Genomic DNA, 17,429 nt, shown 5'->3' on the forward strand with positions numbered 1-17,429 from the left:
TGCATACTTATCTGTATTTATTAGCCCCTCCCCTCTGTAATGCTTCGTTATAAGCCCTGAGGGTACTATAAATAAATAAATAAATATGCTGTTTCTTTCTATACACTGTGCATTTTTTATTGTATTGCGCCAATAACAGACGAATGACACAATATAAATGTACTACAAGCACAACCACTGGCAGATCATTCTATCACCATCTTTTTTTGGGGTAAAACAACAAAAAGAAAAAGAAAAAAAGGATTAAAACCATCAACTAGGGCCCAAACAAACCATATGATGACTACACTACATTTATAGGATCGGTGCGAGTCCATTTGAATGATCCCGTCAGCACTGCTTAACATCGGACCTGCTCGCAAAGAGCTAACAATTACTTTCGACAATAGTCGTGAATATCACTGGCATGGGTGAATTACTGTTTAGATCAAAACGGTACAGCTTTCTATTCACCTACTTCAACACATGTGCACGGCCCTTTTGTTCCAGAAAAACAAATAGTTCTTGCCCCTTTGGCACAGCTAACAAGGCCTAGTACAAGCTGTCAGTGGCAAATGTAACTGCTCTGGCTATAAGACGTTGAGTTAGCAAAAAATAATCCCACATCTTTCTTTGCATTTCTGCAAAAATTGCACCTTGCTACTTTCTGGGTTTTCCCAGTTTTTTTTTACTTTTTCTTTACTTTTGGATTGCTCTGTATATACAAGCTCACAAGTCACAACAGTAAACAAGTTGACTGCCCGCAGACAAAACAGTTGCAAGTCTATGGCAGTGACAAATAAATACCAAAGCAAAGTATTGGAAATGCAAAAGAGTCACTGACCACATTGTCTCTGATCTGCAGGTGCTTTCTATCACCGTTGTCCAAGAGGTCTAGGATATTTTCATTATGGATTTCCATGTAGGAGACTCGTAATGAGTACTCCCGTTCTGGCACCTGTACCAAAATAAACACGCCTTTTGGTAAGTGAGCGCATTAAACAAAACTACTACTATATTTGCTTGCATAACACCTGAACATTTTGGGGAATCATGGCAGGGTAGTAGGGGGCTCTTGTGCCAGTTGAGTGCACGAATACTCAGTAAAGATTCAGACGACGTTGTGAATGATACACAGAATATCGCAGCAAACATTGGCTAGGCACTATGGCCACATTGCGTTTCTATTTACGCCCAAGCCCAGCGCTCGACCGCTGCGCCACCATGCGCCGCTCGCGTGTACCACGATTCTAGGTACTTTTCCTCCGAAGCACAACGACGAGCGCTCCCTAGATCCCTGTAGGTACTTGACACAGGACTGGGGAGATGTTTTGCCAGGGTGCACAATCTGCTCATCCAGCTGTCGCTAAGAGAAAATAGGTTTTCAAAACAAGCCGCCTAGGCTGTTTCGAAATAAGAGTTGCGTGCGGAATCTGGCGCAACAGTGGACGAAATTTTTCAGTTTGGATAAGGGGATAAAAGGATGGGATAAGAAGTTGGTCGTGGTGTGCGAGGTGCTTCGATCTACAAAAGCTGGGATAATCGTGGGGCTTGGAGGGTTTCTCACACCACTAGCCACATCGCTGCACTCAAGCTTCCTTTCTTTCTTGACATAACTATCTCTCTTCCAGCAGAAACAATAGCAAGGCGTTGGCGATGCATACAATACGCATACTAAGCGTCCAGGAACAAGAAAAAAAATCACGCAGAAACTCCTCTGGGAGTTAAACTATGCGTAAGCATTGTGCTACTAGCTAATCTCCGCGCAGCCCAGTGTCACTACCAATGTTATGAAACTTGATTAGGCAATTACTAACGACAGCTCAGTGGCGACACGAACTGGTGCCGATGGTGCGCGCAAGGAGCACTGACGACGCAAGCAAAGTACTGCAACTGGTGGAGGCCCGAGGTGCGTTGATGACGGTTCCGATCATTATATAAGCCGTCATCGCTCTTCAGCACCTTATTTATCCACGTGAAACCATTGGAGACCTTTAGCGTGTCCGCTATTCCAGCAAACGGGGGTGGTTTGGGCGGATTGCCGAATGAGCGGGGGCAACGTGAGCGGCCGGAGCGGTGGAGCTGCTGTGGTGGCGTAGAGCTGTTCCAGACAAACACAGAGCTAAAATTACATTAAGCGACTATCTTCTGTTTCACTGCTGGTGCAAATTTTCGGCAGTGGCGTAATTGTGCACACGATAGCGCTGCTGTCCAAAATTTACACCAGCACCTAAGCAGAATATATCAATTGGCTCCGTGTTTGTGTGGTTGAGCTTTGTGCCACCAATCTGGCCGCTCACGTTTACGCCCCCGTTCACCCGGCAAACCGCCCACGCTAGCCCGAATACTGGACGCACTAAAATTCTCTTTTACTGAGCCATGAGCGTACTCAGTCAGCGATTCCTTAAGGCAATGCCGCGTGGGCTGCAGCTTGAAAGCGATCTGCGATGCCCACAAAACAGTGCCAACAGCTCATAGCTTCGCGCGCTGTGTTTTTGCCGCTTACATAGTCTTAACTGTGTTTTCACCGCTTCGTTGCTGTTGAAGCTGAAGGCAGCACAATGGCAAATTCGTTCGCTACTGCGGGCGCTATCTCGAAAGCTGTCGTCTTATTACAGGACGGACGAAGGGACGGTTTTCCCTTTGGGTAAGCATACAAATTAAGCTTAAGGTAAGCTTAGGGTAAGCTTAAGCATTGAGAATTAAAATTTACCTACACCGCCTAAACTCAGCGAATGCAGGCTGGCCCGAACACACCGTGCGCCCTGGCACAGCCAGGGGAGCAACACCAAATGCATAGAAGGAACTAGGGCGTGTGCCATGGCGCTACGGCGAAAAAGTACCTAGAAAGGTGGTACGTGCGGGCGGCGCAGCGATCGAGCACTGGGCTTGGGAGCAAATAGAAACACGCGGCCACATTTATTCAAGATTCAGCCCTACTGATCAAGTTCAGCTTAATTCATTTCTGCCACTCTCATCGCCACCAGAGCCTACTAACTCGCCAGTACACTCAGAAAAAATTTTACGTGCCAAAGTCATTATACGATTGTGAGGCACACTGTAGTTCGGAACTAGAGTGTACTAGAACATAAGAGTGTCCGGAACGGCCGCTCTTTCAATGCATTTAAAGTGAAGCCAAAAGACCGTAAGCTGCTGGGGGCGCTGCGACCGGTAGCACTCACGCAACTTAGTGCAGAGGTAGAATGTCTGCTTCCCATGCAAAAGACCAGGGTTTGAATCTCAGCAAGGAGTAGTGTTTTTCTTTTTTTTTTTTACTACTTGATGCGTTGATGTTTGTATTATTAATACTGCTGCCTAATAGTTGCTTCTGCTGCTATGTATTGCAAGAAAGAGTGAGCCATAACATGGAGGAATCACAACAAAATTAAATTTTTTACCTTGAGCAATAACTTTTGCAGTGCCACCTCACAGGAATGACCAAAACTATCCCAACCAAAGCATGGCCTCCGAGACCTGTACACATACACAAGCCTGCCGACGCCCGCTTGACAGGCTCCGCTTGCTTCGCTGGCTGTGCTTTCCGAAGCCATTGACGCAAAAGGGAAGCGGGCTGTAGTAGCCGACATTCAGTGACCGTGAAACGGTGTGGTTAGAATTACCAGAGTGCATGCTTCTTGCATACCACCAGCGATGGGAGACTTCTCTCTTGGGGTGCTTTCAGTGTATAAGTATGTGTGTTGACGCAGAATATGCAGTATTCGAACCTCGGCTGTTTCGTGGTCAATGAACGCCTTTCTACTACAGCCAGTTTCCCTTCTGTATCGATGGCTTCAAAAAGCACAGCCAGCGAAACAAACAGAGCCTGTCAAGCCGGCGTCGGCAGGCTTGTGTATGCGTATAGGTGGAGGAGGCCATGTTTTGGTTGGGATAGTTTTGTTCATTCCCGTGAGGTGGTGCTGCAAAAATAATCTTTCAACATTAAAAAATTTAATTTTGATGTTATTCCTTCACTCTTTCTTGTCTTACATAGCAACGGAAGCAAGTATTAAGCAGCAGTATAAATATTATAAACATCAAAGCGTGAAGTATTAAAGGAAAAGAGAAAAACACCACACCTTGCTGAGATTCGAACCCAGGTCTTTTGCGTGGGAAGCAGACATTCTATCTCTGCACCACGCCACGTGAGTGCTACCGATCGCAGCGCCCCCAACGGCGTTACGGTCGTTTGGCTTCACTTTTGGAAGCGCGTTCCGGGCACTTTCCAATTCTACGTCACTTTAGCGGAACTCTGGATTTATCTGGCCATCTGGGGTTCTTTACCATGCCCCCAATGCACAATACACAACCACTTTTGCATTCCACCTACACCAAAATGTGGTCGCTGCAGCTAGGATTGAACCTGATACCTCCCTGGTACACTCCGTAATATAGTCAGTACAGTGTGTGTGGGTAAGCGTGCGTGTGCATTGGGGGAGGATTTTAGCCACGTAAATACAGTACTTCTACAAAAATCGCCTTACAAACTTGAACTCAGTGTACTGTGGGTGCACAAGCAAGTTTTTTAATACCGTATTTACTCGCATAATGATTGCACTTTTTTGTCAGAAAAATTGACGCAAATTCAGGGGAGCGATCATTACGCGGGTTAAATTTCCCGCGAAAAAAAAAACATTTTTTTCATCCCGCGTTTGCTGCGGGATGCGGGACACCAAAACAAAAATGGCGGCCGGCGGAGCAATCCGAACGCGCCGAACGCGATTTTTTTTTCTTCTCGTGAGTACATTACGTGCATTGAAACAGTTTGTTCCGTATCAGTGATGAATAATATCGTTAATATCGGCAAGTTTGCAGCAATAACGTAGCCACGTCCACTTTAAGGGAACAGAAACAGATGGGCGGGCTTAGCTGCCACTGACAGAAACGGCTGGCCGGCGTGCTGCGAAAGCTGCGGCATCTGTCTTCACTACTATCCTAACACGGCACGTTTCCGCTAAGGGTGGGCAAATATCTTAGCTGTGTTACAAGCGTCGGCATGTGAATAGGGTACACTTTTAACGTATCAGTGTAAATGTGGCATTGCCGCGCGCAATTTGTTGCGTGCTCACAAGTGCAGATGAAAAGAATCGAAAGGCGCCTTTTTTGTTTTTGTTGACCACAACCATTATAAAGCCTACCCATAACAAAGGCAAGTTTGGTTGTACCTCTTTTTGCCATGGAAGTGCGGAAAGTGATGAAAGTAATGAAATGAGGCATCTACTTAAGAATGTTTGATGCGTGCAGACGAGTCGTTCACGTAGCATTCGACAGATGGTAAGCGCGATCATTATTAGCTAGACTTGGCACACGACATATCGCTGCGGCAAGTTCGGGGTGCGATCATTACACGAGAAATAAAAAAAATCGAATTTTGACGACAAAATTCCGGGGTGCGATCATTACGTGAGTGCAATCATTATGCGAGTAAATACGGCATTGTGCCATTAATGAGAGCAACAAACACATGCAGTAGAAGGCTTCTCTCGGCATAATAAAGGTAAGTCTTACAGAATTTAAAACACTTGAAGGTGCAGTGCATGTAAGTAGGCTGCCTGTTTAAGTTCACGCAATTATGTTCACACTAACTGAGCATTATTCATATCATGAGAAGCCAATAAACAAAGACACCAAGGACAACATAGGGGAAATTACTTGTACTTACTAACTGAATTAAAGAAATGATAAATAAATGGTAATGAAAGGGGATGAAGAAACAACCTGCTGCAGGTGGGGAACAATCCCAAGTCTTTGCATTACACATGCAATGCTTACTGAGCGATGTTTATTGGGCATTACATGTGCAATGCTTATTGAGCATTATGCCACACAAGATGCAGTTATAAACAGGTGGCCAGCCAAAAACAGCTATCTTGAATGTCTTACAGTTTGGATGATGTCGAAGATAGCATTTATGGCCAGGGGGATAAGGCCAGGCTGGCTGCTGTTTCCCATCATTGTATGGGTCTTGCCAGAAGACGTTTGACCAAAGGCAATGATGGTTCCTGGACAGAGCATCAGATGTTTCAGCAAAGCAATGAGTGGGAGAAGGTGGCTCATGCATGCACACTTAAGCAAAGAGTTTGCAACATCTTGAGAAGCAGGCACTCAAAGTGAAGGGGAAAGAAATATCCAATTATTAAGAGGTTTCACATGCAAAAACAATATAATCATGAGGCAAACCGTAGTGGGGCACTCCAGATTAATCTTCACCCCCTGGGGTTCTTTATTGTGCAGCTAAATCTAAGAACACAAGCATTTCTTTTTTTTCACTGCACCCTGTCAGGATTGGGGGCTCAATCCCATCGCTCGTGGTCCTTTGCAAAGATTGGAGTACGGCATGAATTCGAAGGTAGCTGGCCCATGCCGTCGTCCAACTTATTTACGCTGAGATCGTTGATGAAGTGAAGAACTGCTTCTCATCGAGAACGAGAAAAATGGGTTTATTTACAGAAATTAAATCAGTCTAACATGACTGCTTGAGAAAAAGAGTATCAGTCCAACATGACTGCATGAGAGAAGTGACTCAATCTAACATGACTGCTCAAGAGAAGTGTCCCCAGCATTCGCACAACAACAGTTTTTATACACTCGGTCCGCCGGCCATACGAGGCGGCGACTGTTCGTTTACTCATCACCAACTCGCCGCTGCTCCACAGATCAGTTTACGTACACAAAGGCAACCGCGTTCTGATGCCCGACGCCGGCGTTGGAGGGGTGCCGTTCCGGGAAGTATCGGCGCCCATCGAGGGTAGCTCTTTGTCTTGCGTCTGGACGAGCATGAGAAGCACCAAAATACGGCTTCCCCACGGCAGCTTGTCCATGCGTGTCATATCAGGTCCACGTTGGGGAACTCCGAAACCATTGTTCACACACCGAACTCGTCCCGTCACAATGTCGATGGGGCTGGTGGAAGGCGGCGGTTTTCAGCACAAAGGCCGCTTCTTCGAACGCCTCCTAGCTGCAGCGACGGTGAGGGGGAGATGCGCGTCGTGTCGCCCTGTCGTAACTGGGTGGCAATCTTGCTTTGCAGTTCGCCATTCTTAACAGCGCAAAGGCCGCTTCTTCGAACGCCTCCTAGCTGTAGCGACGGAGAGTGCGGAATGCGCGTCTTGCCCCCTTGTCGTAATTGGGTGGCAATTTTGCCTTGTAGCTCGCCATTCTTAACAGCGCCTCCATGGCCCGAAAAATCTCGACTGTCTAGCGCTGACAACCGCTAGGCAGGAAGAGAACGGCTGCTGGTCAGGGGGGGGGATTGATGTCTTGGCTCGCAGCGACCACTTGTGCATTGATGTCACCGCCCCAAAACATCCAACAAGGACAGGCAACTGCAAAACGAACCCCACAACACGGCTCTGCGCCGAGATGACGTGCATTGGCTCTCACTTTAGACTCGCTAGGCTTCAAAAAAAAAAAAAAACAACAACATAAGTGCAGAAACAAAAAAAAATGCTGCATTTCGCTATGCCAATTTCTGAAGCAAATTCCTGCTGACACATTCAGCAATTATGGAGGGAATTCTGCTAAATGAGAGGGGATCTTCTTCGCCTAAAGAAAAGTTAACACTAGTAACCCTAAAATTTAGGCGGGACCCTCAAACGCAGAACTCAAATTAGCCTGCTCAAACCATCCGCATTGCTATGCAACTTTCCCTTCTTATATCTAACGGAGAAGTTGTACTCTTGGAGAGTGAGGCTCCATCGGAGCAAGCGGCCATTTTTGTGTGACATTTGATTGAGCCACGTCAGAGGACAGTGGTCGGTTTCGAAGATGAACTTCGCTCCGTACAAGTAACACGACAACTTCTGGGCGGCCCAAACCAAACAAGCGCATTCCTTCTCTGAAGCGCTGTAGGCTTCCTCTCTTACATTTAGTTTACGGCTGGCGTAGAGGATAGGATGCTCCTCGTTATCGTCGCCGACCTGACTAAGTACCACGCCCATATCTCTGTCGCTTGCGTCGCATTGAACTATGAATTCCTTTGTGTAGTCTGGCGCGCGAAGCACAGGGCGAGAAACCAATAGCGTTTTCAAACTTTGGAAAGCGTTCTCTTTGTCCTTATCCCAGTGTACGTTACTCGGTGCTCCCTTTCGGAGGGCATCTGTTAATGGACTTGCCAATTGCGAGTAATTCGGAATGTACCGTTGATAGTACCCCACAAGTCCCAAAAATGAACGAAGGTCCGTTTTCGTGCGCGGCTGAGAAAAATCTCCAATCGTCGCTATTTTCAGCTCAGCCGGCCGTCTCATGCCCTGACCGACAACATGGCCCAGATAAGTAACCTGCTAACAACCAAACCTACACTTTTCCACTTTCATCGTTAAGCCGGCTTCCCTCAACCGTGAGAACACCTGTTTGAGGTGCGATATGTGCTGTTCCCAGCTGTCAGAAAAAATGGCCACATCATCAAGATAAGGCAAGGCGAACTCCTGCAAGTCTTTTAGGACAATATCCATTAACTTAGAGAAGCTAAACGGCGCGTTCTTCAGCCCGAAGCTGAGTGCGAGAGGGCGAAAAGTGCCTTCAGGCGAGATGAAGGCGGCATAGCGGCTGGCGCTTTCTGAAAGGGGAACTTGCCAGTACCCCCGCACGAGATCTACAGTTGAAATGTATTTAGCAGCGCTAACTCTTTCAATTCATTCCTCAATGTTGGGTATCGGGTACAGCTGATCCCTAGTGATGGCATTTAACTTCCTGTAGTCAACACACGGACGAGGGTCCTTGTTAGGGGTTTCTACGAGTATTAGCGGTGACGTGTAGTCACTCTCAGCGGGCTCCATAACTCCCAACTCTAGCATGCGCTGTATCTCTGCCTCCATAATCTCTCTCTGTCTTGGAGACACCCTGTAAGGTTTTGATCTTACTGGTTCGGTAGACATCAGCTCAATTTCATGCGTTATCAGTTCGGTTCTACCCGGCCGATCGCTGAATCTGTCGAGATATTCCCCCAACAGCCCTTTTAGCTCATCCAGCTGCTCGCGTCTTAGAGCGTGCGGAATTACCGAGTGTTCTACTACTTCTTCTAGGCCGATTTCAGAGTTGGAGGTCGCCCTATACTCCTTAAACTTGGTACTAATGCCATCCGGCTCTTTGACGGTATAGTTAACGACTCCGCTCCGCTCTACATACGGCTTCATAAAATTAGTGATATATCCTCACTTCCTTCCTGCGACCGGGCATTCTCAAAGCATAGTTAGTATCTGAAAGTTTGTGCAACACTTTAACGGGCCCGTCCCAGTGAACTTCAAGCTTGTTCTTTCTTGAAGGTTTGAGGATCATGACCTGGTCTCCGGCGTTAAACGTACGAAGCCTCGCATTCTTGTCGTAATAGACTTTGGCGTTCTTTTGAGCTAGTGCCATGTTCTTTCCGACTAGTTCTTGGGTTGCGCTTAGCCATTCCAGTAAATTTAGCACGTATTCAACCACGGTTGGACTCTCCCCTCTTTCCTCCCACATCTCTCTTAACATTCTCAGTAGAGAACGGAGTGTCCTCCCATACACTAGTTCTGCTGGTGAGAACCCTGTCGCTTCATGTGGAACCGTTCGCAAAGCAAACAAAGTTGCCGGCAGACATTTCTCCCAGTCCTCCTTGTGCTCGTAACAGAGCGCACGCAAAACTCGCTTAAGCACCTTATGCCACCTCTCTACACTGTTTGACTGAGGGTGATAGACAGAACTGTGTATTAACTTTACCCCGCACTTTTGCAAGAATGTGGAAGTCAGTGCGCTCGTGAATACTGACCCTTGATCTGCCTGAATTTCGGCTGGAAACCCAACTCGTGCAAACACTGTCAAAAGCGCGTCTACTACTTCGGTGGAGCTGAGCTCTTTCAAAGGGATTGCTTCTGGAAACTTGGTAGCCGGACACAGCATGGTAAACAAGTACCTGTAGCCTGATTTTGTTTTTGGAAGAGGCCCTACCGTGTCTATTACAAGTCGTCTGAAAGGCTCTGTTATTAAGGGCACTACCTTCAGTGGAGCTTTCCATGTCTCTCCTGGTTTACCAGAACGCTGGCAGGCGTGGCATGATCTTACAAAGTTTTTTACATCTTTGAAACAGCCAGGCCAGTAGTATTCCATAAGCAATCTTTCCTTTGATTTGTTTATGCCTAGGTGGCCGGACCACCCATTTCCATGACAAAGACTCAAAAGGTCCTCCCTATACTTAGTAGGTATGACTAACTGATCTAAAATCCTACCCTTTCGATCTCTGTAATGCCGATACAACAATCCTCCTCTCTCATGTATTGTTACATTGCGACTAGCAATGCCTTCTTTAGCTGTGTCACGTAATTTAGCTAAGCTTTCATCATTCTTTTGCTCAGCTGCCAGTGACTCTCTATCCACGCGTAAGAGCTGATCAAAGTTCTTTGAGGCCGGTGAGAATAACGACCCTGTCTCGCTTGTGAGCGCATCTGCTTGCTCTTCCTGCAGGCTAGAACTCTGACACTCTAGTGCTACGCTCTCATTGAGCTGGTCAGCTGGCAGGCTCTCCTCAACTGTTCTTTTGTCCCTCGGGCCTAGCTCGGATTCGGGTATTGAAGTTATTCCCTTTTCTGCTTCCGCTGGAGGAGCTTGAGCATTTTCAGCCGAAAGCGCCGCGATCTTACGAGCTTGGCCCCGGGTCAAAGCCTGTACTATGCCCTCTCCCAGTTTGAGCCCTCTGTCACGCAGTAACTGATACGAACGATTCGAAAAGATGTAGGGATACTGCAGTGACAAAAATTTGGAAACTGCAGCCTCAGTCTCTAGCTCCCCGAATGGTCCACTGATTTTGACTTTGGCCATGGGCAGACACACGCTGTGTTCTTCTACAACCTGTTTTATCCATGCTACTTCTCCGGTGAAGTCATCTACCATCACGTAAGACGGATGCACAATGTCCAGCGTGGCGGCACTCTCTCTTAGCACTCGGCATGGTTTTCCATTAACTTGCAGGTCGTGGAGATATGGACTTAAAAGTTCCATATTCTCATCTTTTTCCTCCACGTAGGAAAAAACTACGCTAGACTTCTCGCAGTTTACAGCTATATGTCCCAGTTTGTGGCATTTGTAACAGCGAATTGGTCTAACAGATTCGAATTTTCTTTTCTGTTCTTTTTGTGCGGTTTCTCCGTTAAGTTTCTCCTCGCTCTTTTCTGCGGGCTTTTCCGCCATGTCTACAGGCTCGGATCGTCTAGTTTGCGCACCCTTTTTGAACGAAAATGGTTTCCACGGTCCATTTCGACTGTCCCAGTTTCCCTCCTCGGCGTTCAACTTTCTACGGGTTGCGTACTCTTCGGCTAATTCAGCCGCCCTTTCCACAGTGTTTACATTACCTCTGTCTTGCACCCACAGTTTCACAGCTTGGGGGATGGTTTTCTAAAACTGCTCTAGACACATGCATTTAATGATCATGTCTCTGCTGTCGTACGCTTCCGCGCTTTTAAGCCACTCGACTAGGTTGGCCTTTAAGCTATATGCAAACTCCGGATAGCCCTCGCTATCTTTCTTGCCTGTGCTCCTAAACCTTTGCCGAAAAGCTTCGGCTGAAAGGCGGTATTTCTTCAGGAGACTAGCCTTAACTTTTGCATAATCATATGCATCCTGCGCACTCAATCTGGCGATTACTTCCGCCGCCTCACACGGCAACATAGACAGCAACCGCTGTGGCCATGTACTCGGGTCGAAGTTCATCTTTTCGCAAGTCGTTTCAAAATTGCTTAGGAACAAGCCTATGTCGGTCCCGACCTCAAATGGCTTTAATAGCCTGTCCATGCGGTATGATTCTGCCTCACTTGATCGCCCCAGAGCGCCTTCACTTCCTTGAGACAACTCCAAACGTTTGCTTTCAAGTTCAAGTTGCATTTTTCTTAACTCGCGATCTTTATCGCGTTCCTCCCTTTCTTTTCTTTCTCGTTCTTCTCTCTTTTTCAGAAGTTCAAACCCCAGTTCAACTTCTTCCTCACTGGCCTGTTCGGAAATGATATGCAATAATTCTGATTTCAGCATTTCCTTGCGTACATCTAGGCCCAGTTCCTCACCAACAATCAACAACTCGTCTCTCAGCAGTGTCCTTAACTCCATGACTGCTGCTTTACTGCCTTGATTCTGCTCTCTAAATCTAGCTAGGAAAACACAACCTAGCTAACACACAACAATCTAGCTTCCCTACTGTTCTAAATAGAACAACCACAAAATGAAGCCTAGAGAGTCAAAGCAAAAACCAAGCACTCACCGCAGATACAGCACCATGTCGCAAAGTCCATCTCACCGCTGTCAGCCAGTTGTCAGGATTGGGGGCTCAATCCCATCGCTCATGGTCCTTTGCAAAGATTGGAGTACGGCATGAATTCGAAGGTAGCTGGCCCATGCCGTCGTCCAACTTATTTACGCTGAGATCGTTGATGAAGTGAAGAACTGCTTCTCATCGAGAACGAGGAAAATGGGTTTATTTACAGAAATTAAATCAGTCTAACATGACTGCTTGAGAAAAAGAGTATCAGTCCAACATGACTGCATGAGAGAAGTGACTCAGTCTAACATGACTGCTCAAGAGAAGTGTCCCCAGCATTCGCACAACAACAGTTTTTATACACTCGGTCCGCCGGCCATACGAGGCGGCGACTGTTCGTTTACTCATCACCAACTCGCCGCTGCTCCACAGATCAGTTTACGTACACAAAGGAAACCGCGTTCTGATGCCCGACGCCGGCGTTGGAGGGGTGCCGTTCCGGGAAGTATCGGCGCCCATCGAGGGTAGCTCTTTGTCTTGCGTCTGGACGAGCATGAGAAGCACCAAAATACGGCTTCCCCACGGCAGCTTGTCCATGCGTGTCATATCAGGTCCACGTTGGGGAACTCCGAAACCATTGTTCACACACCGAACTCGTCCCGTCACAATGTCGATGGGGCTGGTGGAAGGCGGCGGTTTTCAGCACAAAGGCCGCTTCTTCGAACGCCTCCTAGCTGCAGCGACGGTGAGGGGGAGATGCGCGTCGTGTCGCCCTGTCGTAACTGGGTGGCAATCTTGCTTTGCAGTTCACCATTCTTAACAGCGCAAAGGCCGCTTCTTCGAACGCCTCCTAGCTGTAGCGACGGAGAGTGCGGAATGCGCGTCTTGCCCCCTTGTCGTAATTGGGTGGCAATTTTGCCTTGTAGCTCGCCATTCTTAACAACCCCCATCAAAAGCTACTGCAGCGGGTCTAGAGAGAAATACAGTACAGCCAAAACCCACGATAACAAAATCCCGCAACAATGAAATTCTCACGACAATCAAACATTTTCATATCCCCAGCAAACGCCCATAGGATTCAATGCATTTCGAACCTCTCGGCAACGAAATGTCGCTGTATTGCAATCCAGCATCAACGAAGTTTACTGGAACATAACTCTGCATATTACCTACTTGCATAAGGCTAGTAGGCTCCAAAATGTGCTCAAATTCTATTGTTTTGCACTAAAATTACGTAAAATACCACCACATTACTACTGTGGGCACCGCTATTCTCGTTCACAAAAACAACTAAGCGCCAGAAGCGGTCAGTGTGCTGGAAACACGTCATGGCCACCATCTTGTTTGTTAATAACCCGTTTGAAGTGGCACGCGTGTTGCTACCCATGTTGCTACCGACATGTGACGACAGTTTTTGCAAGCCTACTATAGGCAAGATCGTAGATCGTTGTTCGAAACGTGCATTCAGTTTGCGTTCCCCCCGGCCTATGCCAATCGCGTGAGGCGAAACTGAACACAAAATAAATGCGCATTTCGAAGAACAATCGCTGATCACGGCAGTGCACTGCTTAATGTGTGCCTTGGTGATAAAAAAATGCAACAAAAAACAAGAAAAATCCATGTCCCACCCACTTGGAATTGTTTATGGCGCTTGAGGTGGCGGTCGCAGCATATGGAGTGTCACGCATCAGGCCATGATTGAGCGATTGTCCGGGAATATGCATCCCTTGCATCAAGAACGCTGGTTTTGGTGCCACCCGACAGGCATCGCATGCAGATTCGGCGCCGGCCGTAGATTTGCATGAAATGGCCGTTATCTCGATCGTTTGCCTTCGGGGGCACGAGATACAATCACTTTTGCGCTCAACACTAGATGCGTTGGCGCCTACGTGCAACAGCATGCACTCGAGAAATGCTGCTGCATGTGTTGTTGCTCCAAGTCCAGTGCCGAGTTACGCAATATCTCGCAAAAGTGACTGCATCTCCGAAAGCAATCTACCGAGAATACTGCGCTACGGCAGTGCTGCCACTGCTTGTACTGTCGCAATGGCGCTGTGCACTTTGTACTGTCGGCAATGCGCTTCTATATCCTCGAGCAAAGCTTGCAAAGCAGACTAACGAAATTTTGACAGCAAAGTTTTGTTCTGCGGTGCATTACCCATCTGTGATGTCTCTTTCCGCACCAACGAAATTCTCATGAAAGCAAAGTTTTTTGCGTTCCCCGCCGATTTTGCTACTGTGAGGTCAACTACAGAACCTCATTGATGCATTCCCATTACGCATGTTTTTCCGGCGCCAACGTTTGCTATCGAGAACACGAAAAATGACCCAATAGAGTTCTACTCATTTTTTACTGGTTCATACGTTCCCGGAATACACGATTTTTCGGCGCCAATGTTCAGTACATCGTCAAACTGCAATAGTATGACACGTTTTCCAGCTGCAAGATCCCATGTAAACAAGAAAACGTGCGAGCTAAGCGCGAATCTAGTACATAGCTGCTCACCGCGGCAGCTTCACTGCAATACTCACCCGCCAGTCTCGCGTGAAAACACCGGCGTGCACTTAGTTCCTCATTTCGGTACCAAAATAATCTTCTCCGCAGTCTTTGCACGAGGCATTCCCGGCTATCACCGCCAACCCTACTGCGATAACCATCTTCGGCTAGCTGTTTCACAGCACGTGGTGCCATCAGAAGCGTAGCGCACACTTTTATTAAGCAATAACCGAAATGAGCCGCCGTTCCCTGGTGCAGACTGCAATCATACACGTTTTCTGGCTGCTAGATCCAATGTGAACAAGAAAAGCCGTGAGGCACGCGCGATCGCGAACAGTGCATAGCCGCCCGCCTCACGTGAAAAACTACGCCACACGCCGCATTCTTAACTATCGCCGTCAGACCTACTGCGATGAACATCTTCACCCATCTGTTTTACAGCGCATGGTGGGTAGTGCCAGTGGTAGCATACTGCAAGCTTTTAGAAGGCGATAACCCACACACGCTGCCATTCCCTGCTGCAGGTGGCACGATGTGGGCATCACGTTTCGCTTCGATGGCATCCGGCGCCGCCCACTAGCTCGATCCTGTTTCAGTTGCCTGCCGCCTTCTTAAAACGCCACGCTACAAGTAAGCAACAAAACGCGTCTCAGGCCGCTGGAGCACCACCAGCTTAAGCATTACACAGATGTCAACAATTGAGCCTGCCAATTTTTTTAGACACTTCAGATCATACGTTTTCCTGGTTAGTACATTTTTCTTGTGTTTTTTTCTGAGACGTATTAATGATGGTCTCCTGTATCAAACTAGGCTAAACAACACTGACAGAATGCACTTAATACTAACGTCACTCTCACAGCGAGTGAACGTTTGTCAAATTGGAAAGGACAGAAAAAACAGAGTGGGTCGCGACCCAATTTCGAAGTTCCCGCACTAGTTCCATTTGATATCACACATTTTGACAGTGGTCGCTCAGGGATGGCTAAAGGTTTGCCTATAAGGAAGTGTTGAACAGCATTCCAAAGTAGGCAGAGACCCAGTGTGGAGACCTGAACACAGAAATGGCCCAAACATACGAAAATGGTGTGAAATCTAACGTGGCACTGACACTGGCGTCGCAATTTGTGTGCGAAGATTGAAAAGGGGAAGCTTGGCCTTAATTTTCTCTGTAATCGGTGAATTGGTGCCAAAGAAGTAAGGCTAGAAATTTCAAAGAATACTCTACTAGACTACACTAATTTGGGGCTGCCGTTTAGTGTCCTTTTCACCCTTTATCTGCCAAAGAAAACTCCAAACAAATTTTTTTTAAAGAGGGACATATTTACTAAAGGCACTTATTTATTGCCAATTATCTCTAAAAAGTATACCAGGAATGCCGAATGCATTTTACTGGTCATGCTGAAAAAAAGAAAAGTTGCAAAATTCATTGTGAATTATTTACGTACCTGTCAAAATTACAAGAAACTACACATATAAACATGTGAAGAAATTGTGGAAAGCTCGCAAGTTTACTTGTCATAGGCAGTTAACGACAAGCACAGATAGCCATCGTTCATTCTTGTCCGTGTGTTTTATCGTGTACACTACAGAGGAAACGTAGCAACAAACAAAATGCTCTTCCTTCACACATCAGCAGGTAAGCCATTCTGAAAAATTGGCTGCAAACTGTAGCTGACAGTCATATGCATGGGAATTTCAATGAACAAGAATTGTGGAGCAAAGAAGGTACGACGAGAGAAGTTCTATTTTTAAACATTCACTGTGGGTTCAGTAGGTGGCTGAATATCAAAAGAAATAAGAAAGGAGCACTCGCTTTTTTGGAAGCAAAAGTTGCACTTGCAAATTCACTGCTTCTACTGGGAGCGAGACTGATATTGATCATGCAGTAGTCCTGTCAAAAAGTATCAGTTTCACCCAATAAGGCAAAGCACTAAAGCTAATAGCAAGGTTTATAGCTGTAACAAAGTTCCTCAGACAATGTTCGAACAATATGTGGGAGGAACATGTTGGCATCAAGCAACGCGCAAGGCAGCTGATGCTGTGCCACAGAAACAGTACTCTGGCAGCTACCACGCATATCAGAAAGTTGGCACAATGAGGAGCAAAGCCAGCGGTGTTGCAGAGCATTTGATGCACGAGCCAAGACTAAAGGAAAATCACTGTTGTTTGGAGCTTGAAGTACAAGCAGAAAGTTTTCATTTTTCAGGGAGGGGCTGGGGCTTGACCAGCTATCCGAACACCCCCCCCCCCTCATGAATGTGTGTTTATGTGTGTATATATATATATATATATATATATATATATATATATATATATATATATATATATATATATGCGAACCTGTTACAACCCTCGCAATTGCGATTTTTTTTTTTTACATGTACTGTTGATTTGTCATGAGCGCAAGCCCCTTACAGCAACAATCTGTCTTGGCAGTGGACAAGCACGTAGGGGGCTTCATATGCCATGTGCGTATTTAAGCTCAGTGCCTTACCGTTTCATGTACTCCCTGACGAAGTCCGGACCCCGGCCGAAATGTAGGAAATAAAGCATAGTTTTTTCGTATGTGCGTCCTCAACTTACAAATGCCTGCTCAACTACCAGATGCCAGCAGACTCTCACTTCATGTACTATATTCCTTCACCCAATACCAGTTGCAATTGAAGAAACTTCGTATGACCGCAAAGAACTGTTCCCTGAAGTGACGGTGTTATATGAGTATTTACAAGACTTCGTAGTAGGAGA

At 46.7% G+C, this 17,429-nt stretch overlaps 1 protein-coding gene across 7 annotated transcripts in view; it reads right to left on the reverse strand.

The window, feature by feature from the left end:
* The window catches only part of LOC135917094 (uncharacterized), a 146,381-nt gene that overhangs the window by 107,439 nt on the left and 21,513 nt on the right, over positions 1-17,429 (reverse strand). For all 7 annotated transcript variants that reach the window (XR_010569177.2, XM_065450586.2, XM_070529237.1 and 4 more), the window contains 2 exons: positions 5,860-5,978; positions 824-937 (listed from right to left, as the gene is read on the reverse strand). Coding sequence is in view for 6 of the 7 variants with exons in the window: in XM_065450586.2 (XP_065306658.1) it covers positions 824-937; positions 5,860-5,978 (233 nt within the window). In the remaining variant the exon portion in view is untranslated. The remainder of the gene's footprint in view (positions 1-823; positions 938-5,859; positions 5,979-17,429) is intronic.

The sequence above is a fragment of the Dermacentor albipictus genome, unplaced genomic scaffold (assembly GCF_038994185.2).
Source record: "Dermacentor albipictus isolate Rhodes 1998 colony unplaced genomic scaffold, USDA_Dalb.pri_finalv2 scaffold_19, whole genome shotgun sequence".
In the NCBI taxonomy this organism is placed as follows: domain Eukaryota; kingdom Metazoa; phylum Arthropoda; class Arachnida; order Ixodida; family Ixodidae; genus Dermacentor; species Dermacentor albipictus.